The sequence below is a fragment of the Aulonocara stuartgranti genome (assembly GCF_965226115.1).
Source record: "Aulonocara stuartgranti genome assembly, chromosome: 1".
Lineage (NCBI taxonomy): Eukaryota > Metazoa > Chordata > Actinopteri > Cichliformes > Cichlidae > Aulonocara > Aulonocara stuartgranti.
In genome coordinates, this window is record NC_138939.1 from 15,671,376 (window position 1) to 15,695,435 (window position 24,060).

Genomic DNA, 24,060 nt, shown 5'->3' on the forward strand with positions numbered 1-24,060 from the left:
AACCAACCACGACATCATGTTTACACAGGTTTGACTTTATTAAGTGACTGATTGGCGATGTGGGACAGATACATCCTTTGTTAGCAGAATCACACAGATTCAAGCGTTTGTGTGCGACTGGACATTCTGGGGTCAATCTGAAGGCAGAGTAAAGGAGCTACCTGACTTCTTTAATCATACAATATGACTAAAAGGTAGGAAAGGACATTCTTTTAGCTCAGCTGGTATTCATTTGAATATTTAAAAAGGTGGCATCTCAACCATATCCCGTCCTCCACGGGCACCACTGATCTAACAATAGAATATTTTCTTCTTGTGCTCTTTAATTGCTTCATAATGAATCTAAGCCGTCGTAACTTTGAGACTTTTTTTTCCCTTTTGCTTTTAACACAATGAAAATAAATATCAATTTGCATAAGTTATGCTACATGAATGAGCCTGACAGTAGTTACCTTAGACATCCTCCTGAGCTTTTAGGAGCACATGGTGATATTAAAGGGGCGAGTAGAGTACGTGCTTTTATTATTGGCCAACATGTTAAAACTCTTTTAAAAGTTCTGTAATGTTCATGTGAGTTTATACACACTATGGCTGCTGTTGTTATTCCCCTGGCATCCGTGTTAGCACCACATTTCTGTTTCATAATTAAATAGCTGTTAAGGTATCATCATGGTGATGAGGTTAGCCAGGACTTCTTAAGAAATGAACACACTAACAGCAGCTGTGACCGGTACCAACAACAGGACACATAGTTTACACTACAGACAATAAAAAGATACTGCTCTCTGAGATAAGACCAGTGGTTCTCAAACCGTGGAGCAGGGAGCAACTGCAGGTGGGCCGGAGAGGACCAGAGGAGAAATGTTTTTAGGAAACATAAACAGAACAAAGAACAGGATGGAATGAACTTTAAATGCTAAAAGATGTGTGGGCGTTGACTTTGAGCACCACTTGGTTCTCTAAATCTGCCACTGCAGAAGTCCCTCTTCTGTCATGCTTGAGCACATAAATACAGGACAGGTACCATGTGAGGGAACTTCTTCGCTGGCTTCCTATGTGTGCATCATATTTTGCAACAGTAACATTTTTCTTCAACATCTCCCGATATATAAAAATACAATAAATAACAACAATGTATTTATAACATTGTTTTATATGTGGGTAAGATATCAAATACCAAAAAAAAGCAATAAAATAAAATAAAGAAAAGAAAAGAAGAAAAAAAAAAGTTTCCCTTTCATCTCAGTACACATTTATATATCGCATCCCTTTCATGCTTTCCTGTACATACGCGCGTAATCTACAGCAGACACACAGACTTTGGTCTAAAAGAGCGTTTTTATGTTTTTGTTTCTACTGAACAAGTTAAAAGTCAATCTGCGATGTTTCTCTGCAACTGGTGTGCTGACCTGCAACTTATAACAGAATGCAGTTACCAGAGAATTCCTCCAGATGGAGACAAAGGGGGTTTACAGGCATGCGACTGTCCTGCATTAAAAAAAAAAGAAGACAAAGGGCTACTTGTGCGTGTTTTATCCACAGAAATTGCAAACTTGCAATATCCTTAAGAGACTGGGTGCTGTTAATAAATCTAACCACAACAGAGAGAAAACCTCTCCTTTTCTCTGCCACACGTAGATGGACTAAAGCAGCTACCGGAGCGTGATATGTCGACTGGTCTTGTTTGATTTAGGAGGAAAGGAGACAATGGTTGAGAACTGGGGCAGGAGAGGGGATGAGATAACAGTGAGATGTAGAAAATGTTCTATTTGCTGTTCAGCTCCTGTCTTAGCCGGCAGCCCACGGCTGTGATGAGTGCAGCTCCTTTTCCACTTCCATCCTCTGACAGCAAGAACTTGACATTACAGTTTGGAGCCAGTTCTTTAACCGTCTGGTGCATGATCAGGGAGAAGCTACACAGAGACAGAGGATGTACACGTTAGACAGAAAAGCAAAAAGAGACAGTCTGATGATACGGTTAATGGGTGTGAAAGTGACACAAGAGGGAGCGAAGGTATGGTTTACCATCTCCTCGCCAAAATGAATCATGTTCAAAAACAAAAGAAAGACAACCAGGCCTCTACTATCTAACCGGGAAACAGGCTTTTCTGCATAGCTTAGCATAAAATAAAAGTTGTTTTCACACATCCAAAAAAGAAATCAGAGAATCAGATACGGACACTGCCTGCAGTTTTGCTTCCTCAGCTTTAGCACACAGCAGGAGCTCATTTCTATCAGCTGCAGTACCACAGTGGAGATGTTTCGGGGTGTGCAGGAGATAGCTACTTGCTAGCTTTGAATTCACAGGAGTATTATCTGGACTGGTTTCACAAAACAATGCAATCAGCCATCACACAGACTTTCCACACGGGATTTGGAGAGTTAATGACAGTTTAAAATCGGATCTGCACCACCATCTTATAAATAAAGGAAAGCTTATGTGTCAGCTCAAGGGTTAAGGCACAATAAATCAACTTGCCACTGATTCGTTCGTTCGTTCGAAAACATGTCCAAACCAATGACCTATTAATGACTATGTCTCCTAAGCAGTGCTCTTGTGGTGACACTGGACATAAGAACAAACGGGCAGAGAATATTTACTTAACCTGAGGTTTTTCTCTTGCATTGTGCAGTGAATCTCATATGCAGTTATAACAGGACTGAAGCAAGACTCAACTTGACACAAGACTCTCTGTGCTATGTGTACGCTTTAGTTAATATGCTACTTTGACACTTCGGGATCATCCATTTATCATAAAGGATTTTTGCATTGGCTATCTTGCGACTGCTATTTAATGTCAAATGCTTACTTTTAGCTCATTTAGCTTACTTCCAAATAAATTTATCACCATGACTAAGAAAAAAAATACTTTCACAAAACCTTTTAAAAAGTAGCAAAGAATGATCCTTTCTGTTAGCAGCCTGGTGCTCTTCTTAACTCGATGAGCCTACTATCATTTCTATTTGTCTGTCTGCTGCGTTATTATTGTAACTACAAAGATACTTTTTTGTGAAAATGGTGACATAACACAGCAGCTTATGAGGTCATCATATTCCTCTTCACTTCAGTTGCCAGTGAATTATTTTTAACATATGAAATAATAAATAAATTAATGGATTAAACTTACTGTGGATGTAATTTGTACAGGGTCCCGTCTACCCCTACGGTGATGTCCAAATGGTCCAGTCCACGGTTCTCTCTAATCTTATCGACCACTGCCGCCATTCCTGCGCCACATAGCTGAGCTGCACGACGTGACACTGTTCCACAAACCTAACAAAGAAGACATTTATCATTATTGCAACAGCTTTTTGAGCCACACAAGTACAGTACATATCAGTCAAACTGAGAACAAATGCAGCCTAAGTTTCAGTTTCTCTCCTACTCCTGTGTCACATAGTCTTTCATAAAATAAGGCTAACAAGATAGTATTATGGTTCTCTCTCAGTGTCCAAATGCAAGTCTAAGACTTTGATTACTAACTAACTAACTCTTCTTTACCTCTTTGACTATGATACTGTCATCACAGGTGCTGTCCAGGCCCAAGTGTTGCAGGATTGATCGCACCTGCAGCAAAGCCAATCTGTCACTGTACAAAGACACATACAGAAAGTCATTAAAAGATGACAAATGAAACTTTAGTAAGGAGACAGGAGCAATATCTTATCATTAAATAGACAACACAATCAGTGGTACGATAGCAAGCGGTGCTAATGGAGTATAATCTCCTGTCCAGATGACTTCTTATCTCGTGGAAGGGTGAACTGACACTCTTATTAGACGCAAACAAAGATAGCGTTCATTGTTTACCTTTCTATCTGTGACAGGAACTTTGTTTCAAAGATGCTTCTGGTCTTTAGTGTTTCAGAAATCTGTCCTCTGAACAGGAATCCTTTTTTGGTCATGTCGATGAGGATGTTCCGCACGATTTCACCGAGGTACATGCCGCTGATCATTTTCTCATATCTAAAATGCAGAATTCAAGCAAAGACAAAGGAAACATAAATATACGGTATTTACATGCACCTCAAAGATAGGAATGAATGCCCTGTATCTTTTCAAGCATGGGATGGTGTGTATGAGGCACCTTTGTTTCCCCGGGTTTAGGGAGAAGTCGTCCACAGAACGGTCGTACTCTGTCCTGATGTCGTCCAGGCATCCGTTGTCTCCAAAAGCTCCCCACTCCATGTTGACACACATCTGACCCTCATCGCCCTCAATCATCTCAACGTTCTTCATCTCTTCCATGTAACACGCATTACTGCCAGTACCTGTAATCAGAGAGACGCATTATATAGATATAGCACAAAAAAGCTGAATATTTTATAAAAACAAGTGTTACTTTAAGGTGAACTAACCGGCGATAAGACCAACTTCACAGGTGGGTTCTTCATAGGCACAGGTCATCATGGTTCCCACTGTATCATTCACTACAGCAACCACGTCCAGATCAAATTCCTGCAGACCAGACAAACAATATGACGTGCCACAAAAACACCATGATTCCATGTTGTACTGAGTGATGCTGCTCCTCATATCCTCATACCTCTCTCCTCCTAATGGCGTCCCTCAACAGTCCCACCACATCTTCCCCTTCGCAGTCTGTCGCCTTGAAGCCTTTGGTCCATGTCACCAAGATGCCCTGTACACAGACGCACACAAGTTTAGTTTATCATGTGACAACTTCATGGATGGCTCAGGCATCAGTTCATGAAATGTTATTTGGCTTTTTTTCCCCTCTTGATGTTGCTTAACGGTGGACAAGTTATGCATAAATCACAGCTTTAGTTTGCAATACAGCCAGTTTAAGACTCTCAGAGTATAGAAGAAAGTACAGGGCTGTACATAAAAGACGAAGAAGCAGGAGTATTACTCACAGCGTCCAGGCTGGTCTGTCGGCAGGGGAAGGAGAAGGTGAAGCCCAGAGGAAGACGGGCATTCTTCATCCCCATGTAGTCCAGGAAGTCACTGATACAGTGCACGATGTGATCGAACAACTGGAAAAATAAAAAAGTGACACATTAAAAATTGCATTTGTAAAGTACATCACTAGTCTTAATGATGACTCAAAGCACTTTACGCCATAAGACCGTATTTGCTCCTCATCACAGAAACCAGAGGAAAGTCTCTCTCTGCATGTACTGTGATACTTACTAGTGGCTTAACATCCAAAACGCTGCATAATTTCAATTAGAGGAATTCAAGAATGATGCAGTTTAGAATGTTGTGGTTAAATGTATTATTTTTTTGCCCATGCACTAATCTGATGCATTGTGTGTGAAATGCATTGTTATATTAGGACACAGATGATTTCAAAGACATTTAAAATGATCTGCGTGGCAAATCTGATTCATTAATGGCCACTTGCTTTGAATAATGGGACCTCTGAGAAATAGGGGCGATCGTGGCTCAAGAGTTAGGAGTTCACCTTGTAATCGGAAGGTTGCCGGTTCGAGCCCCGGCTCGGACAGTCTCGGTCGTTGTGTCCTTGGGCAAGACACTTCACCCGTTGCCTACTGGTGGTGGTCAGAGGGCCCGGTGGCGCCAGCCTCGCCTCTGTCAGTGCGCCCCAGGGTGGCTGTGGCTACAATGTAGCTTGCCATCACCAGTGTGTGAATGGGTGGATGACTGGATATGTAAAGCGCTTTGGGGTCCTTAGGGACTAGTAAAAGCGCTATATAAATACAGGCCATTTACCATTTACTGAGAAACATGTGATAACGCTAAAATACATAACACAGGCTGTAAAGGTGTTAAAATTATCCTATTGTAAAGAGCATCTGTTAAATATCACTCTCCTGTCCTGTTTCCAGAGGAGTGAGACTAAAGAAGTCAAAGGTGACTGGATAAGCTTAAGCTGGTGCTTAAGGGTTAAGTTTAAAGTTCTCTGTTTTAGAGATTGTCAACTCGATGCCAATCTAAGCCAGTCAACTTTTCTAATTGTCCCTCTCTAATTGTCTGTCCCTAAACTTTTGACCCTCCTCCCAGCTTCTATCCTATTTACTTATCTCTTAAACCAACAAGCCTCACATCCCCCATCTACCATCCTAATCTTTACCCTCTATTTAACGGGGAGATATTCACCAGTCCTCCTTTCGTCGCAGTTACCTGCTGGTATAATTTTACACCGTTAACTCTAGATTACAGGCTGTTTATCTCACCTCCTCCCCTGTGCCCTGCATCACTTCGAGAGGAATAGCGTAGATTTTGTTGTGCATCTCCACTGATCTCCTCTTCCCAGAGCGAATTTTAACCAACAGAACTCTGAAGTTGGTTCCTCCTAAATCTAAAGCCAGGAAATCACCATGTTCTGGACACACAGATAAACAAAACAAGAGAAAGATAAATGACCAGCGGTCAAAACATTCAAACATATTAGGAAAAGACTTAATAGGCAATGTAAGCTTGAAAAACAGAATAAACAGACTAATCTTTTATCTTATGGCCATAGGTTTTCCATAATATTCATACAGTTATGTGGGTACATGTGTGTTGCTGTGTATGTACAGAGCCCCAGATAGCAAGGAGACATTGAACAGATGTTGATTTTCCATCTGAACCATCAGAATCGTCAGGATTGAAATGTTAACACAAAACCAATGTTGAAACAACATTGAAATACTGATGAAACCTGACACTGACATTGAAATAACATTGATTCACTGTTGTTCTGTCATCGTTGATTGTTGATCTATTTATAGTTGACAAGGTGACAACAATCACGTTGAAAAACCAATGATTTATGGTTGAGCGGGAAATTGAAGCTGCCACCACTTGGACTATTCCATAGCACCCCTCTCAGTGGTACATCCCTCCAGGTAACCATTGTCTTGTACAGTAGAGCGGGACATTCGATTTACTCTCAGCGGAATTGACCGGAGAAGGCATCAGTTCATGCACTGCACTGGCCTGCACCACGATTAGTATAAGGTAAGAATGAATGAATTTTCTTCTATTCGTTATTTCCACGGTCGCATTTGAATAACAGTAAAAAAAAAACTGGTTAATGTACAGTTTCGGACAAAATGTGGGAGCCCGAAATCGTGTCTATTACAATCCGGCAACAAGTAAATTGCACTGCGAACAAAGTCTATCAACAAAGAAAACATTTTCGTTTCATACTTTTCTGTTATATTCCCTTACAAAACTAGCGTTAACGCTTCGAGGGTTCCTTTGTTCTTGCCGTCGCCTCGGCGCTTGACCCAGACTTTCACTCTGTAGTTGCTTTTTAGCATAGTACTACAAAAAAATTGTAAATCTGTGATATATGATTTATAAACGTAAAGGTAACTGTATAAATGTGTTCAATGACTTTGTTACTTTTAATGATTGGTGAGCACCCGCTTCGATTCGCACTCAATTCAGACTTTATGTTGCACGCTCACCTAACTTTACGTTGCACGCTCACCTAACTTTACGTTGCACGCTCACCTAACTTTACGTTGCACGCTCACCTACCTTGCGTTTGCACCTTTTGTCCACACGTAAACTGTGTTTTCATTAACTGAAAACTGAGGCTATGTCCACACGTACACGGGTATTTTTGAAAACTGAGATTTTCCGTTTTCGTTTTAAAAAATAATCCCGTCCACACGTAAAGGCAGAAATGAAGGAAAACGCTGCTAGGAACATGCCAAAGCCATTCACACATAATTCACGCACTGGTGATGGCAAGCTACATATACAAATATCAAATATATGTGAGTTAGAACAACTTATACTTGAATGCAGAATGTTACACCGTCACTTATGGATATATTAATTTTTTGCCTCTCACTGCTTAAGCCATTAATCTTTCTAGAATTGTTTTTTTTTTTTTTAAACAGATGCGACCTCACAAAAGATATTAACTATGCTGTCAGACCTGACGAGAGCTGTGAACGAACTGCGTGATGAGGTCAGAGCCATCCGCAATACCGGCTGCAATGATTCGGTAGATGCTGGGGTACTGCCTCTGGATTTGCCCTTGCACAACATGGAGGAGCTAAACAATGCAGAGGCAGCTCTTCAATCAATAGAGGCAAATAAGGCAATGGTAAGTATATAAAGTTTATGTACACTTTGTAACTATAAAGTGTAATAGCTGTGATTTAAATACATAACAACGGCCTGTTGATTAAACACACAAGCACTTGCATACACATTTAAGACATGAGACACGCTAATTCCATCCATCCATCCATCCATCTTCATCCGCTTATCCGAGGTCGGGTCGCGGGGGTAGCAGCCTAAGCAAAGAGGTCCAGACCTCCCTCTCCCCAGCCACCTCCTCCAGCTTGTCCGGGGGAATACCAAGGCGTTCCCAGGCCAGCCGAGAGATATAATCTCTCCAGCGTGTCCTGGGTCTGCCCCGGGGCCTCCTCCCGGTGGGACATGCCTGGAACACCTCGCCCAGGAGGCGCCCAGGGGGCATCCTTGCCAGATGCCCGAACCACCTCAGCTGGCTCCTTTCGATGTGGAGCAGCAGCTGCTCTACTCTAAGCCCCTCCCGGATGGCCGAACTTCTCACCCTATCTCTAAGGGAGAGGCCAGCCACCCTTCGGAGGAAGCTCATTTCCGCCGCTTGTATCCGCGATCTCGTTCTTTCGGTCACTACCCACAGCTCGTGGCCATAGGTGAGGGTAGGGACGTAGATCGACCGGTAAATTGAGAGCTTCGCTTTTACACTCAGCTCCCTCTTCACCACGACTGACCGGTGCAGCGTCCGCATTACTGCAGCCGCAGCCCCAATCCGTCTGTCGATCTCCAGCTCCCTTCTCCCATCACTCGCGAACAAGACCCCGAGATACTTGAACTCCTCCACTTGGGGCAGGAACTCATCCCCGACCCGGAGTGGGCACTCCACCCTTTTCCGGCTGAGAACCATGGCCTCAGATTTGGAGGTGCTGATCCTCATTCCCGCTGCGTTACACTCGGCTGCGAACCGCTCCAGTGCGAGCTGGAGGCCCTCACCCGATGAAGCCAACAGAACCACATCATCCGCAAAAATCAGAGATGAGATTCTGAGGCCACCAAAGCGAAAGCCCTCCGCCACTTGGCTGCGCCTAGAAATCCTGTCCATAAAAATTATGAACAGAACCGGAGACAAAGGGCAGCCTTGGCGGAGCCCATCACCCACCGGGAACGAGTCCGACTTATTGCCGGCAATGCGAACCAAGCTCTTGCAACGGTTGTATAGGGATTGAATGGCCCGTAGCAATGGGCCAGACACCCCATACTCGCGCAACACCTCCCACAGGACGCCCCGAGGGACACGGTCGAATGCCTTCTCCAGGTCCACAAAACACATGTAGACTGGTTGGGCAAACTCCCATGCACCCTCAAGTATCCTCGAGAGGACAAAGAGCTGGTCCAGTGTTCCGCGACCAGGACGAAAACCGCATTGTTCCTCCTGTATCCGAGGTTCGACTAGCGGACGAACCCTCCTCTCCAGCACCCTGGCATAGACTTTCCCGGGGAGGCTGAGGAGTGTGATCCCCCTGTAGTTGGAACACACCCTCCGGTCCCCCTTCTTGAAGATGGGGACCACGCTAATTCCATCTATTGAAATGTGTCTATAGGTGAGACGCCTTGCCTTGATTGGAGGGACCACACTGGAGGTGCGAGTCCGCCGTGTAATGGCTTATGCCATTACAAACGAGCTGGCCTCGTTACTAAACTGGGCAGGGAAAAAAACCAAGGACCAGACAAAGCAAAAAAGGGCATTTAAAGATACAGCGCTCTGCAAATGCATATTTGGTAAGTTTTACCGTTTTTTTGCTATATTACTTTGTCTTTCTTAATAACAAGACTTTCATGTCCGGTTAATCTGGAGATGGAGTCTTTGGTCTTTGGCTTGTTTAGTCCTCGGGTTGTAGTTTGTACAGCCCAAGGACCCCATGTTTATTTTGTTTTAAAGGATACACGGCACACTATGCTAAGACTTATCACTTTTTCCGCTCATAGCTCTTTGGGAATCAAATGCAGCAGTTTGCAGATTTACGCCTGGTGACTTTCATGTTTATCAGCCTAGGAGTTTACATACTTTCTCCCCGCTGAAGACAGTTACAGTGGGGCAAAAAAGTATTTATCATGTGCTATAACATGAGCTTATTCATGTGCTCTAATTCACTTTTTTTGTTTGTGTGTGTGTGTGTGTGTGTGTGTATTTTTGTCCTAGATGGTCTGACGCAGCAGTTAGGGGCAAACTCTATGTCCGAGTTTGTCTTTGCACAAGCAGTGCAGAAATGGCTCCGGTACGCCCCAGATCGTTTGGGTGGTGCAGGACGCACATCATGCATCCCCATCCCGAAGTAAAAAATTACAAATTTATGTTAAACATAAATGTAAATAGAAAACTGTGTTTTAATAAAGTATTTAGCAAACGAAACATATGCCTATTGACCTTTTTTTGTTTATTTTTTTTCTCTGTTACATCACATGCAATGCTTTCTTATTTTAGGATAATAATATTGACATGATACATCGTGAGACTTTTGTTTTTTATAAAGGGTGTCCAATTTGAGGAATAAGTACAATTATGTGTTTAGGTGGTTTAAGTATTGATGGAAACATGCAGTAGTTTAGTATTGGTTAAAATACCTATAAAGAGAGGTAGATTTCCAGTCATGATTTAACTGTTGTTTTAATAAAAAGCAACTGTGCGAAAGAGGTGGAAAATCAACATCATAGCTCAACAGTGTTTCAATATCAGAATCTGACATTGTTTCAATGTCAACAGTATTAGAAAATACAACGTTGAATCAATGTCAGGTTTCAACATTGATTCAACATCAAAACCTGACGTTGTTTCAACATTAAAAACGGGTGCAAGTTAGGTCAACGTCACACTTCAATGTTGATTCAATGACACAGCCTGATATTGACTCAACAGTGTTTCAATGTTTCCTTGCTATTCCTTGCTAAAAAGATGTTTTTCTTAATAGAACAGCTTCAGCGCTGAAGCTGTTCTATTAAGAAAAACATCTTTTTTTTGTTAAAGCTGCAAGAGTTGCAGAAAGAAAAGGTGTGAAGTAGTGAAGCCAACGGTTCCTTCTTCCCGAACAGATCTGCGGTCAAACTATCTAGTTTGACCGTGAAGGTTCTCAGTCATCCAGGTCATCGTAGTCAAAGGAGCTTGCAAAGAAAAGCGTCTGGACTTCTTTAAGTTGCTTCTCATCCGAGAAGCTTCTTCAGTTCAAAGGTCAAATGGTGGAGAGTCCCAGATTTAAACCCTGTGGGAGTTTCCCCCCAAAGAGGGACAAAAGGACCCCCTGACGGTCCTCTAATCACATGAGCCAAGGTGTGAAAATGGGTGTGGGTCCCAATCAGCCAGGGTTTCGGGTGAGCTCATTGTGAAACCTGGCCCCACCTTATCATGCGATTTCCTGAGGTCAGATGGCCCAGGATGTGAGTGGGCGTTAAGGCGTCTGGGAAGGGATCTCAGAACTGGATTATAGATGGCAGACAGTTGGTGTCGTAAACCCCCGCCACTGTTCAAAGATGGTCGCTCACAGTGGACATAGATGTCCACTGTGAGCTATCTCTATGTCCATCTATGTCATACTGGTTGACATCTATGACATCTATGTCCACTATGTCCATCTATGTCTTCTAGCAACTTAAAGAAGTCCAGACGCTTTTCTTTGCAAGCTCCTTTGACTATCTAGTTGGATATTTTCATATGCTGAAGTGTGTGTGTGTGTGTGTGTGTGTGTGTGTGCGCGCGCGCGCATTACCTGTGCCATCAGGAGTGCTTTGCACAAAGGTTGGCAGCATTTTGACTGTGGCAATGTCCTGTGTGCTTTTAGAAAGGCCATTTTGGATCTCTATCTTCATTCTCTGCTTCACCTAAAATTAATATTTTATTGTCAGAGTCTAAATATTGTGAAACGCAAATTGGCAGAACAAACACTGCAGCATCTTTTCTCACCTCCAGCAGCTGTTCAGTCGTCAGGGAAAACTCGGACAGTATTTGGGCGATTTGTCGCGATTGTTCAGCGAGTCTGTAGGCCACAGCGGTCACCATGGCAGCACCCTTTCCACTGCCGCTCTCCGAGAGGAGGAATCGAACATCGCAGTCCGGGACCAAACGTCTGACTGTCTTGTGAAGACGACGGGCATATCTGAAATGCATATGAGATTCTGCTTAACTATGCACATTTTACTTAAGATCAAAGTAAGACGATAGGTACACATTTAACTCCCAAATGCCGGACGGCAATTCTAGTACAAAACTAAAGAGCGAGAGAGCATTTAAGTAAACACTAATCTAAACGGTTCGTCTTTAAACTTATCACTTACTGTGGGTGCATCTTGTAGAGAGACCCATCGATGCCTACAGTGGTTCGGAGACGTGACGCTCCTTTGTTCTCCTTCAGCCTCATCAGGATGCCGGCCAGAGTAGCAGCTACAAGGCTGGCGGAGCGGAAAGACACAATGGCACAAACCTGAGGGAAGACAAGCAAAAATGCATCAAGACCATCCAAATTATTAAGAAACGTCTTAAATATTTGATTTCATTTGTTCCATGGATCTTAATATTTTAAACAGACTAAAAGTTACAAATTAACTACTTAACTATACAATTTCATCTTATATGATTTTCCTGATTTAAGTTCCCTCTCTGAAACCAAAAAGAAATAAATAAATAACTGAAGTGTTTTCTCAGTAACAATACACACATGCTGCACAGCAATGCAGTCGTCCGCTGATGGCTCCAAACCCAGTTTGTTCAAAATCTCTCTTGCCTTGATCAACCCTTCCTTGCTCCTAAACAAAAGAGATAAATAAAAAAAAAAAGTTTACAATTTCATTTAAAAATCATTCAATTTTTTTGTCTACTCGGTTTAAGACTGTGGTGTGACTCACTTCTCTATGGCTGAGACGTGCTTGGTCTCGATCTTTCCTTTAGTGAGCAGCTCGGGGGTGATCCTTCCCTCAAACAGCAAGCCTTCTCTGGCCATCTTCACCAGGATGAGGCGAACCAGCTCCCCCATGTACATCCCACTGACCATCTTCTCAAATCTAATGCACAGAAAAGACATTTCAGCTTGAGGTTCAGAAATGCATCACTACTCACTATAGCTGCTCTTTCACAGCTGCCGGTAGTTGTGTTTGTAGCAGCTGAAAGGATGTTTACAGGTTTCTCATGGTTTTCTGGTAAATTAACTGGGAGCAGTTTAAGTATTAATTTTATGATGTGAGGAAAGGTGTGATACTTTTGGTTTGACTTACAGCTGGCTGCCTGGGTTGAGAGAGCCTCTGTCTATCTCCCTGTCAAACTCAGTCCTGATGTCTTCCAGCCTGCCGTCGTCCCCGAAGGCTCCCCACTCAGTGTTCACGCACATCCTGCCCTCGTCTCCCTCCACCAGGTCAATGTGACGCAGCTCCTCCATGTAGCATGCATTAGTACCTGTACCTAAAGCACAAATACGCCTACAGTTACATCGATTTTACACAGACTGGCTACAATTATCCATTTGTCTTCAATTTTTCCCATATAAGCATCTAATTTTTATTTTGCTTCTTTATTTTTATGGACAGTAAATCTGCAATACCGATAATAATGCCGACTTCACAGCGCTGGTCATCAAAGCCACAGGTCATCATTGTTCCCACAGTGTCATTTACTACTGCCATAATGTCAGCCTCATAGTCCTGAAATATTTAAAAGCCAAAATACATAAGAGAGCCTTTTAGCACCATTTTTGTTAAACTATATCCCAGTTTAATGACATTAACTAAAGTGTGGTACCAAGGGAGATGACAGCAGACACTCACCCCTCGTTTCTTGATGGCTTTGTTAAGCAGCTGGACAACATCCATCCCCTCCACTCCACTGGCCTTGAAACGCTTAGTCCATGTTATCAGAAAGCCCTGGAGACAACCAAAGAAAGCCAGAGGAAAAAGTAAGAGATTCAAGTCTCTGTTGAGTGTTTATTTTCTTGGCTGAGTCTGCAAACTGTGACGACTTGTTACGGGAAAAGGGTGGAGGGAAGTTTGTTGACTGCTTAGTTTACCTCATCCAGTTTGGTCTGCTGGCAGGGGAAGGAGAAGGTGAAACCAACTGGAAGTTTCTTGTCTTTGATGTTGTGTTTTTCCATGAAGTTACCAAGACACTCTGCCACATGGTCAAACAGCTGGAATGGAGGTGGAAAGAGAGGGAAGTTATCTCATGTGGAGCTCAGAATAAGCTGTTTACATGTGTATATTTCTCTGTAAACCTACTCTCGCTCCAGTGCCGTTAATAATATCCTCGGGCGTGTCGTAGATTTCACTCTCCATCTGCACAGTCTGTTTCTTCTCATGGCTCACTTTGACGCGGAGGATTCTGAAGTTGCTGCCTCCCAAATCGAGTGCAATGAAGTCTCCTTTCTCTGTTGCGATGGAAAGAGTTGGAATACAGGGAGAGACCAAAAGTGGGAGAGGGGAAGAGCGAAAAAAACGTCAGTACAGTTCAGGTTCATTTACAGAACACCAATTCACAACAACAGTCTGTGAGGTAAAGATCCAGCAGTACTGTAGAAAACAACAATCGAGTGACCTCCTAGAGCGAACACTTTGCCATGTGGGAAAGGAAAAACTCACTTGTAACACTAAAAAGCGAGTCAGAGCATTTCAGGAATATTTTATTCACTGAAAGGGGCAACACATGAGCATTAGTGTTTGAGACTTCTACCTACAGAAAGCATTGAATGTGTCCAATGTCACTGCCTCATCTGCATGTCTAATATCTGTAAGCTTAAACAAATACAGTGAGAGTGGCCTATAAGGAAGATGAGGTAAAGAATCAGATTATAAGATTAATGTTTGCTTAAAAGCTCCCATCTATAAACTCCTACTGTTTCTTGTGAGCCTATGTTTGTTCATGTGTATGAATAGCTCAGGTTTACTTTGCTCTGTCTGTCCTGCTGTGGCTTCCTGTATATTCATTGGTTAATGATTACCACCACCAGGGGCATTATGATCAAGGACATATATTCACAAGGTCAACAGCTTATCAGAAATGGTGCTTCATAGGTAAATGAAACAATTATACGGCTGGTGAAATCCTAACTCCTGACAATACCCTGCATAATAAAAGCTTGTGAGAGGTCAATAGGCTGTTGATGGGCTGTGAAAAAGTACTACTTAAACTCACCACCGATATCCCTTTAAGTCCTATGTGTATATTTAGCTGAATAATGGTACAGTAGTTTATTTAGTGTATCTCAACGAGGAACTTAATTTCTTTATAGCTTTCTGACTAGATAAACAGTAGAGTTAGATAAACCGGGCTGCGTCATCATGGCTCATTTGAATTTAAAGCATACTGACCTTTGATAAAACTGGCAGTAATCTCAGATTCATCACATAAGGTCTGTTCACTTCCTAACGCTTACTGAGCAGCAAGTCAGTCCAAACAAATCAAGCTGTAACTCTAGAAAGTACAAACCAGGGACAATTTTGCGATGGGGTCACTCCTGCAGTGAAGCCATTGAGTTCTCGGCCGACATCCTTCTTGGAAAATAATTTTTTGTTTTTACAGTACATATAGAGAGATCATGTGGAGCGTTAAAAGTACACGAAGCTTGCAAAAACTGGCTGCATTTTTTAACTTGGCTTTTATTTTGAGCTCAACTACACAGCTACAATTTTTTTTATTCTTTATCTTACATGACTGAGACACTGTTGATAATAACAGACCCATTTGGCGTACCCTTTAATTAACACAACTGGGGCAATCTGATTTTGTTGGACCTGATTTAAAAAAAACAACAACAAAAACAACAAACATCGAATATCTTCCACTACATGTACCCATTTTCCCCCACAGCTGTTCAGTGATATCTGCGCACATTTTTAAAAAAGCAGGTGATGAAACAGCCCCCAAACAGACTGGTGACCTAGGGAGTACCTGCACTTTCACCCTGTGACACCTGGGATAGGCTTCAAACCCCCCACAACCCTGAATAGACAAGTGCTGTAAAAATCTGTTCACTTTAAATCACCACACATCAAGCTGTCTCTCTTTAAAAATCAGGGAGTAAAATTCCTGTTCACAAATTATTTATTTGTGAATTAAAATAAGTAAAAAACTGTGCTACAAAGCAACACTGGCTGAGCTATTACACCTCGTCTGCAACTGCAACAGTAACTAATTTCCTTGAATTTGTTATATAACTCTAATTGACTCCATGTGCATTTCTGTAAGTTTAGGACCAGCTTTCACAGTGATGTCTTCTCCAACAATGGCAGCAGGATTAGTGCTAATCTCTGATTTGTGTGTGCAATGTGTGTCAGGGCTCACAGCTCTTACACTGTAAACTAAAGTAGACTTGTTGCAAGGCAGAAATGTTGTGTTCATTCAAAGAGCTTTGCTGTTAATGATGATGACTGTGCATAAGTAACAAAAGTCAGTCTTCGTTGGACCGATGCTCCCAGAAGTACAGCAAGTAAAAGATAAGGGACCGTCTGTCACCTTGCTCCTGCATAACACACTCTCTACAAAACACTGTCCCATTAAGGTTTTCTCTGAATTTTACTGACCTGCATAATAAAAGGATATTCCTGGATCTGCAACTCTAAGGTCAGTGTTCCTGTTTCTGAGCTGTAAAGCTTTTCTACACTTTCACACACCAAACATGAAGAAATATGATCTAAATATAAATGACCTCATGGACTTTACCAAGCCTTTACTGCCTGTGGAGACTGGCTTCTGTTCCCTGATACAGTGATATAAAAGCAGGTTTAGATGGACTAACCTGATCCATCGGGGATTGAGCGTACAAATGTTGGCAGCATCTTCAGTGTAGCAGTGGTGTTAGTATCCCGACCCAGTCCTGTGACCAGCTCCTTGCGAAATCGCTGCGTGATGTCCAGTAACGTCTCATCAGAGAAACGCATGGAGTACAGGTACTTATCGATCTAAGAGTAAAAATAACGACAAACAAAAAATAGAAATTATTTCCATCTAAACTATTAAGCATCTGTCTGCAATAAATACACTTCTAACTGACACACACACACACACACACACACACACACACACACACACACACACACACACACACACACACACACACACACACACAGTGACAATGACCAAGCATGAGGATATCGTAAATATGACTCCCTATCTCATAATGATTGGACTCATGCATAAAGATAACCTGCTTCGATATCATAAAATGTTAGATAACCTGTAGCTGGATAATATACCAGTAATGAAGATTTCTTATATAGCTTTATTCCAAAATAATCAGATCAATTTCTCAGATCGGAGTCATCGCAATGTGTGCACAGGGTCACCTTGGTGACACAGTGAAACAAGGAAGTCCACTGTGTGTCACTCAGTCCTAGCAAAAGGCAACACTGCACAGCAGGGTAGGGTTGCTCGAATGACAGTGATAAGGCAAAGTAGGAGGTATGCCGAGAATTCAGTCAGACATTATTCTTACCAGGAAAAAGAGCCAGTTGTCTTAAATTGCCTTAAACCATCAAGTCTTGAAATTCTAAAGTCTCCCTATTGAAACTTCCCACTTTAGCAACTGTGCAAAGGCTGAACTGTCTGACCCTTCAGGAACAGCACGTTAAACAATCTGCTGAAATCCAGTGTTACATCACACACTGTGATGAAGCAAAGAGATGCTTTTGTGGTTTCAGAAACCAAAAACAGAATATATTCTCAATTGTGGGTAAAAGTCCCAATCATTTGACCTCAGTCGACAGTAGGCTGGATGTTATGCCTAATGGTCACACAGACATGGCACATAATGAACAACATGTTGCCCCATGGGTATTATATAAAGATGTGGTTAAAGACTTGGTTTGACGACCATCAGAATAGGTTCTTCTCGGTTTTTCCTAATAAGCTGCATAGGCAGAGATCATCCTCACTACTTTCTGATACACACTCAGTCATTTTGTTGTGGAAGCAGGACTAAAATATGGCAAAACCACTCAGTCCAGAAAAAAAGGAAAAGGGTTAATTAACGCTAGTAGGCTTCAAAGGAGGAAAAACTAATTAAAGAATTGTAGATGGGGTCATAAAAGTTGGGGCCACGGCTGCTTTGACTGAGAGGTGTGCTGACAAAGGGAGCTAGTCAGTCTGCTTGCCTGGTCTCATTGATCTGGACCTCTATTTGTGGTGTTGAAGGAATCCAGAGCATTTTAATTTGTTTTAATTGAGTTAATTACCTGCCAGAGAAGAGACATGGACATATGGAGACCACCCAAGAAGTAAAATTTTATTCATCTGTTACTTACCCCTAAATAGCAGGTATCTATGGTATGAATGTGCATTACTTCAATTGTGATTATAGATTATACAGCCTGCTGTCCAAGCTTTCCAATGTTAACTTAATCACGGCAGCCGATAAAGTGTGGAGTTCGGGAACCAATGGGTGGCTTTTATACAGTCTGTGATTACTACTCAAAAATACTGCAGGCATGGACAAAACTCGCATCTTTCAGTTTGTTCTTGTATCGTCACTAGTGTCACATCTTGCAATGATCTCTCTCAACAATGTTGGCTAAGCTTCTGTAGCTGGTAAGTATTAAAAGTCACAGTGTAATGTGAAGCCAGGGAAATGTGACAGCTTACAGGCATCAGAAATTGTCAAATCTGTCACATAGGAATGTCGCAACATCCTCTTTTAGGGGTGTTAACGGTACTTCCTTTATAAATCTGGCCCTTGTGACATGACAATGGCAGTCTGCTGTGAAACAGGAAAAACTGTTGGCCACTGACATGGATTTTATATCACAGAAAACATGTGTGGTGAAACTAAGGCACAAATCCAGTGCAACCAGCAGAGACTTGTCTTTCTCACCTGCTAGTTTCACCTTGCAGCCATTCATGAATAATATATAAAAGCTTATCTCCAACCCATAGTACTATTCTCATGTATGTGACCATCCTATCTGCAGTAACTGTTAAGTAGTCTAACGGATTCATTGTATGGGGCCTAATGTGGAGTGTGTGGAATAAAGGCTCATTATGTGCACAAGCTCTTGTCAGACAGGAGGGCACAGCTGAGTAAATGTAACCTCTAACCCGAATATACTGCATACTCGGGTTAGAGTATGCAGGCACAGGAAACTTTTTGGATACAGCCAAAAACAAGTCCACACCTGTGCTGGGTTGTATTTTACACCCAAATGTAGTCCTTAGTTAGAAGGGATGGTTTAACAGCAGTGACATGTTGTTGCTTGCAAACGTCCTCCCTTTGTAACTCTACATCTGTTATTTCATTTACAGTGTGCACATACACACATTTACACGTGCATGCAAACATGTCTTCCATTCTGCTTTTCATACTCATAAGACAGTGATTAGAGATTTTAAATTAAACTAAATGGAACTGATACAGTTTACATGCATTACACAAATATTGATATTATTTAAACGTCTTTGTTCTTCATGGCTGATCTCCATAACGCTTGAAGTTAAATATCTTGAATTCTTTTCGACCTCTTTTCAGCTTCACGCTTGTCATCTAGCTTGTTGGGGTTATGTCTTGTTTACAGTCATCTTTAGGAAAGGACAGGAGGATCATATTTCAAAGCCTTGTAAATAGTCTGACTCTGCAGCCCTGGCCTCCCCTGAGCCAGCAAAATTTAAATAATTGCAGGTTACAAACAAAACACAATTCTTTGTTAAGCAAGGAGTAGAGGAGTAACAAAAAATGTTATTCCAACAAATGGAATAATGAATTTTATTACAGTTTTCTGGAGTTACATATTACAGATCGATTAAAAAGACAAATATAAGCTAAAGTTAAAAAGCTTATGGCTTCTGTACCTCAAATTTCACAACAGGCTCACTCTAAAGGAACAACCTAAAGGTTTGTGGGGCTCGAACAGTCCTCCAAGCTATAACAAGACAGGCCCAAAATCTTACAGAACGAGAAGCCTTTATCAGGAAGCACGGGAAAATCTCCCAAACAAGAGATGAAAGACTTTAGCTGCAACAAAAGGCCTTAAGAAAGTCCATGCAGTGGGGGTCAAACGTTTGGTTAAGGACATTTTTGTTATTGTGATGGAAATCGGTTCCTAATTTCGCCAACAGTGTTTTGAAAAAGTGTAATCTTTAACTTTTCACCCAATTTTGGAAGTCAGCTCATCTTTTATCCATTTCGCTATGCATGTGTGTATACTGCACATGTCCTAGACTCTACTGATCAGTACTGATTCAGGTGGTCTGCGCAGTCTGTTTCAGTTTATTTAGTATCTAACCCAATATTTTCGCTTGAGTATCATATTCAGAACGTGAATAACTGCTGAAAGGCTAAGTGGCACTTTTTAATAATGAAAACTGCACAGGCCAAAAGAGTGCAGGCTCGCCAATAGAGGGAGTCTTCTTAAAGTTATCTTTCACCCATTAGAAAGCTTGCAGTAAGCTGATATTTAGAGTCTACTTTTTGTGAATGGAGAAATGAAAGCATTTCTTTATTTAGTGCAGCTCTTGTGCACTGCACTGACTGTCAGCTGATGTAAATAGATCCATTCAGGTTTGCAGCTCTGAGCTATTTAATCTTCCAACTGCTGGCAGCCCAGCCAGTTAGCCCGCAGTGCTGCTTCAACATCTCCTATCATCAGAGGATCTCCTCATGTTCTGATTTCTAGATTTCGTTTTTAACTGCTGCTGGCAGGAACTTTGTAACGGTAAAAGCAACAATTGCATAAGCATTCATACAACATATGAATGCTTATAGGTGGCAGAGGTTTCAAACTCTCTGCCACCTACCCTTGGTGTATGTTTGCTGTTGGCTAACATACTTGCATGAGACTGTTTTTATTCTGTTGCCTTGTTTAAAACAATGTGCCCAATTAGCTAAGTGAATAGGGGGGCATTCTCTCCTCTACTTAAATAACAATGTGTTCTCAGCTGTCCTGCCTGATGCTCAGCTACAAAGGAGGAGGATTAAAAAGTTGCTTCACACTAACCTAAATGAAATCCCCTCCAAAATCTGACTAAATATTACTTGTACAGTTCCTTTCAAAGAAAAGAAAAAACATCTCTGACTCAGCAAAAATTCATGTCTAAGCATTTCATCGTATCAGGACACTATCTGATACGATATTGCTCATAAATAAAAAATATCTCCGCTGCCGTTTGTAGAGAAAATAGGTGTGTGTGATGACTAAGACTGTTTAGATTTCACGACCAACTTCATTTTCTTATTTGTACAGTTTCCCTTTTTGAGGAGACAGGAGGCAAGAGTTTGTAAAGGCCCTTCAACACACCTCTAAAACAGCTTTCTGTGCCTCCGCCCAGAGCTCGGTGCAAGTTTCAGGAAGAGGTCACACTCTCTGCCGCTGTTTCCCTCCCTCCCTCCTTCTCATTCTCCCTTTTGTTTGCATTCCTTCTCTCAACAATGCCTTGCTCTCCTCCTCACCACGAGGTGGCTCAGGGAAGCATTGAAACATGACTCCACTGTGTGTACGTGTGCGCACACAAGAAATTGTGCGCACGCATCCTCACCATGTGGAAAAATACCATCCTCTACAATGCCCCCTGCTGCAGCTTCCCTTTTTCAACTCCGTGTACACAGACGTACTCGCACGATGTACTCTGGATGACCTACCAGCTGCAGCGGGAACGTACGGTCAAGGACACGGCGGTGAATTGGGTTGACCGGAGAGACAATCAGCTGATCGAGTCTCTTTGGCAACCACAGGTCATCTAGAAACTCATTATTGATCAGATTGTGTGTACACGTTTAATTATAGCTGCTCAAATATTGAACTGCATGTTTGACAATTTCACAACTAGAGAAAGTGCTACACAAACCCTGCTCTTATAAAAGCTCCAAAATAGCTGGCGTTGTGTGCCTGTCTGTGTATGCGTGTGTGGGTGTAAGCCTCCTCCTGCTGTCCACCTGTGGTCACATGGTTCAAAGCTGGCCTATTTTAGGGAAGCAGGGAGAGGAAGAGAGCAGGAGTAAAAAGGGAGGGAGATGTGTTGTATTACATCAGATCCTGGCTGCTGATTCATGTCTTTTACCTTTACAGACTGCGCTCTGACTTTAGTGCAGCACAGCAGGCACAGCTGGAGACGACAGGGCCCCGTGTGAACAGACCACAAAGATTAGCTCGAATAAGAATGGGAAAGTGAGAATGGAAGAAGGAAGTGTGATAACAGACTTGTTGCTGAATCTGCAGCTTGTGTGTGACACGACAAGCGACCTTAAATGGACACCGTGCCGTGTGAAATTTAAGCACACGATGAGAAACGGCAATTTTAAATTTAGACACAAAGACTAAAAACTGTGACACCAGTGGGCCTGGTAGTAATTTAACCTCCTCTGACTAAGTTTTACTGTTTCGTAACTATGGCGACCAGATTTTATGGTGCATTCAATGAAGAGGTGCTGGAAACTGATTGGAAAAGATCAACTTTTTGATCTCACTCTCTCACACACACCTCTCTGAGGACAACTAAATCTGGTCCTAATGATCAGACAGACTTCTTTAAGTTTCCTGAAGTGTACATCACATCACTCATCACTTTTAAATAGGGACACATGAACACACCATGAATAATTCAACCTATTCAAGGCCTCCGCCTCCTCGGCCGGGCCGTACCGAACCCCTTCGGGCTCCACTGAAGGTAAATTAAAGTGTGGGTATTTTTTTAACAAGAATATAATAGAAACTCTGTGACCCCTGAAGTAACTTCTACCCATTCATCCTGTGCTCATGCGTCCTTTCATCCTTGCAGCTCACTTCCTCTCTTGCTCTTTGCCACGCCCCCTCACATCTTCTATCACGACAAAAACCTTACTCATGTTGTGACTACATTTTACTACGCACACACACCTCCCTGTGCAGTTTGTCACGTCTCACTAGGCCGGGGTCATTCCCTTTAAAACGCGTGTCTGTGAAAATGACACGGGTCCGAGAAATCGGTCTGTTCTCGCGACAGGATGAAGCTTTCTTTCACTTCCTCGAAGAAATGTACCCGTGTGGTGGAAAAACTTATGATGGAGATACCTAGTAAACCCGGTGACCTCTACAACACATGTGCTTCTCTCATCTTTTATAAGCTCGTCTTCTTCGTGTATCTAAGACAAACAAACAGAATCAAAAAGGGAGGAAAGAGGTAAACACTCACCTTTTTAACCTGGTCATCCTTGAGCTCAGTGAAGTAATAGGCTAGTAGCTGAGCCGCAATCATTCTGCTGCTTGTTCTCGCTCTGTCTCTCTCACACACTCATACAGACTCACTCAAACGCTTCCTCAGTCTCTCACACGCCTTAACCTGCAGATGGATTTAAAAAACTCCAAAGATAAGAAAGTTAACTCAGACTTTTCTCTGCCCCTGTTTCGTAAATATAATCTGCAAGAGGTATAAAGATATCCCGAGTCTAGTCCAGTGTGGTTTAAAATAGCCGGAGCTCCTTCATGTGTGGCTAAGACTCTAACTCTTCCTTCTCTGTGCATGTGAGTGAAGCCAGGAAGCATGAATGATACAGCAAGTTTGGCTGTGGGAGGCAGAGAGAGAGAGACACTCAGGGGGGGAGAGGGAGGCAGGAGTGCCGCAGAAAAGGACACGCCCACTGCCTGCAAGCTCATTGGCTAGACAGAACTATTGCTACATCCTCTGGCCTGCTATTGGTCGGGCCTGCTGATGCCTTGGAGGCAAACCCAGTGATGGAGGAAGAAGAGGGAGGGGGTGACGTGAGGATTTGAGCTTTACTGTCAAAAGGAAGTTGTAAAGTTTCATTCTGTTTAGCCTGTGCCAGGAAGACAATGAGCCACACAGTTATGGTATTACTCAGACTGCTGTAAAGTGCCACTTTAGTTACTGCTGCCGGCTAGCTGTGAGGAAATTCAAGGGAAACTTATTGCTCTTTGGTTCTCTAAACTCAGGGACATACCAGGAAGTTAAGGACATTACAAAGTGTTTCCTGTGGGCACGGGATACTGCTCAGCAGGAATGGGTAATATTTTTTCCCCTCAGGGTCATACTGACTAAGTTAAGGGACACACATTAGATAACTGAATCAAAAATGGCTAAAGGCTGAAATTATTAACAACAACAAAAAACAAAAACAAAAAAACAAACAAACCCCAACCTGAAATCTACATCA

The 24,060-nt window shown here is 42.3% G+C and overlaps 2 protein-coding genes across 3 annotated transcripts; one reads left to right on the plus strand and one right to left on the minus strand.

The window, feature by feature from the left end:
* Positions 1 to 14: 14 nt before the first annotated feature.
* On the minus strand, positions 15 to 23,489 carry hk1 (hexokinase 1). The gene is made up of 21 exons (XM_082532553.1): positions 23,082 to 23,489; positions 16,726 to 16,888; positions 14,210 to 14,358; positions 14,002 to 14,121; positions 13,763 to 13,858; positions 13,540 to 13,639; positions 13,217 to 13,400; positions 12,851 to 13,006; positions 12,664 to 12,751; positions 12,284 to 12,429; positions 11,913 to 12,105; positions 11,719 to 11,830; positions 6,163 to 6,311; positions 4,879 to 4,998; positions 4,548 to 4,643; positions 4,360 to 4,459; positions 4,089 to 4,272; positions 3,812 to 3,967; positions 3,503 to 3,590; positions 3,129 to 3,274; positions 15 to 1,913 (listed from the first exon to the last, which is right to left on the minus strand). Exons 1-21 carry the CDS (start codon positions 23,142 to 23,144, stop codon positions 1,766 to 1,768), a joined length of 2,757 nt encoding a protein of 918 aa, XP_082388679.1. The 5' UTR covers positions 23,145 to 23,489; the 3' UTR covers positions 15 to 1,765.
* LOC309706232 (uncharacterized protein) lies at positions 6,523 to 10,692 on the plus strand. Of its 2 annotated transcripts, XR_014276700.1 has the most exons (5): positions 6,523 to 6,931; positions 7,828 to 8,036; positions 9,562 to 9,739; positions 10,161 to 10,530; positions 10,591 to 10,692. XR_014276700.1 is itself a non-coding variant. In XM_082532567.1 (4 exons), exons 2-4 carry the CDS (start codon positions 7,854 to 7,856, stop codon positions 10,295 to 10,297), a joined length of 498 nt encoding a protein of 165 aa, XP_082388693.1. In that variant the 5' UTR covers positions 6,523 to 6,931; positions 7,828 to 7,853; the 3' UTR covers positions 10,298 to 10,692. The 2 variants fall into 2 exon arrangements, 1 of the variants encoding a protein (XP_082388693.1); XM_082532567.1 differs by having other exon boundaries at positions 10,161 to 10,692.
* Positions 23,490 to 24,060: the final 571 nt, after the last annotated feature.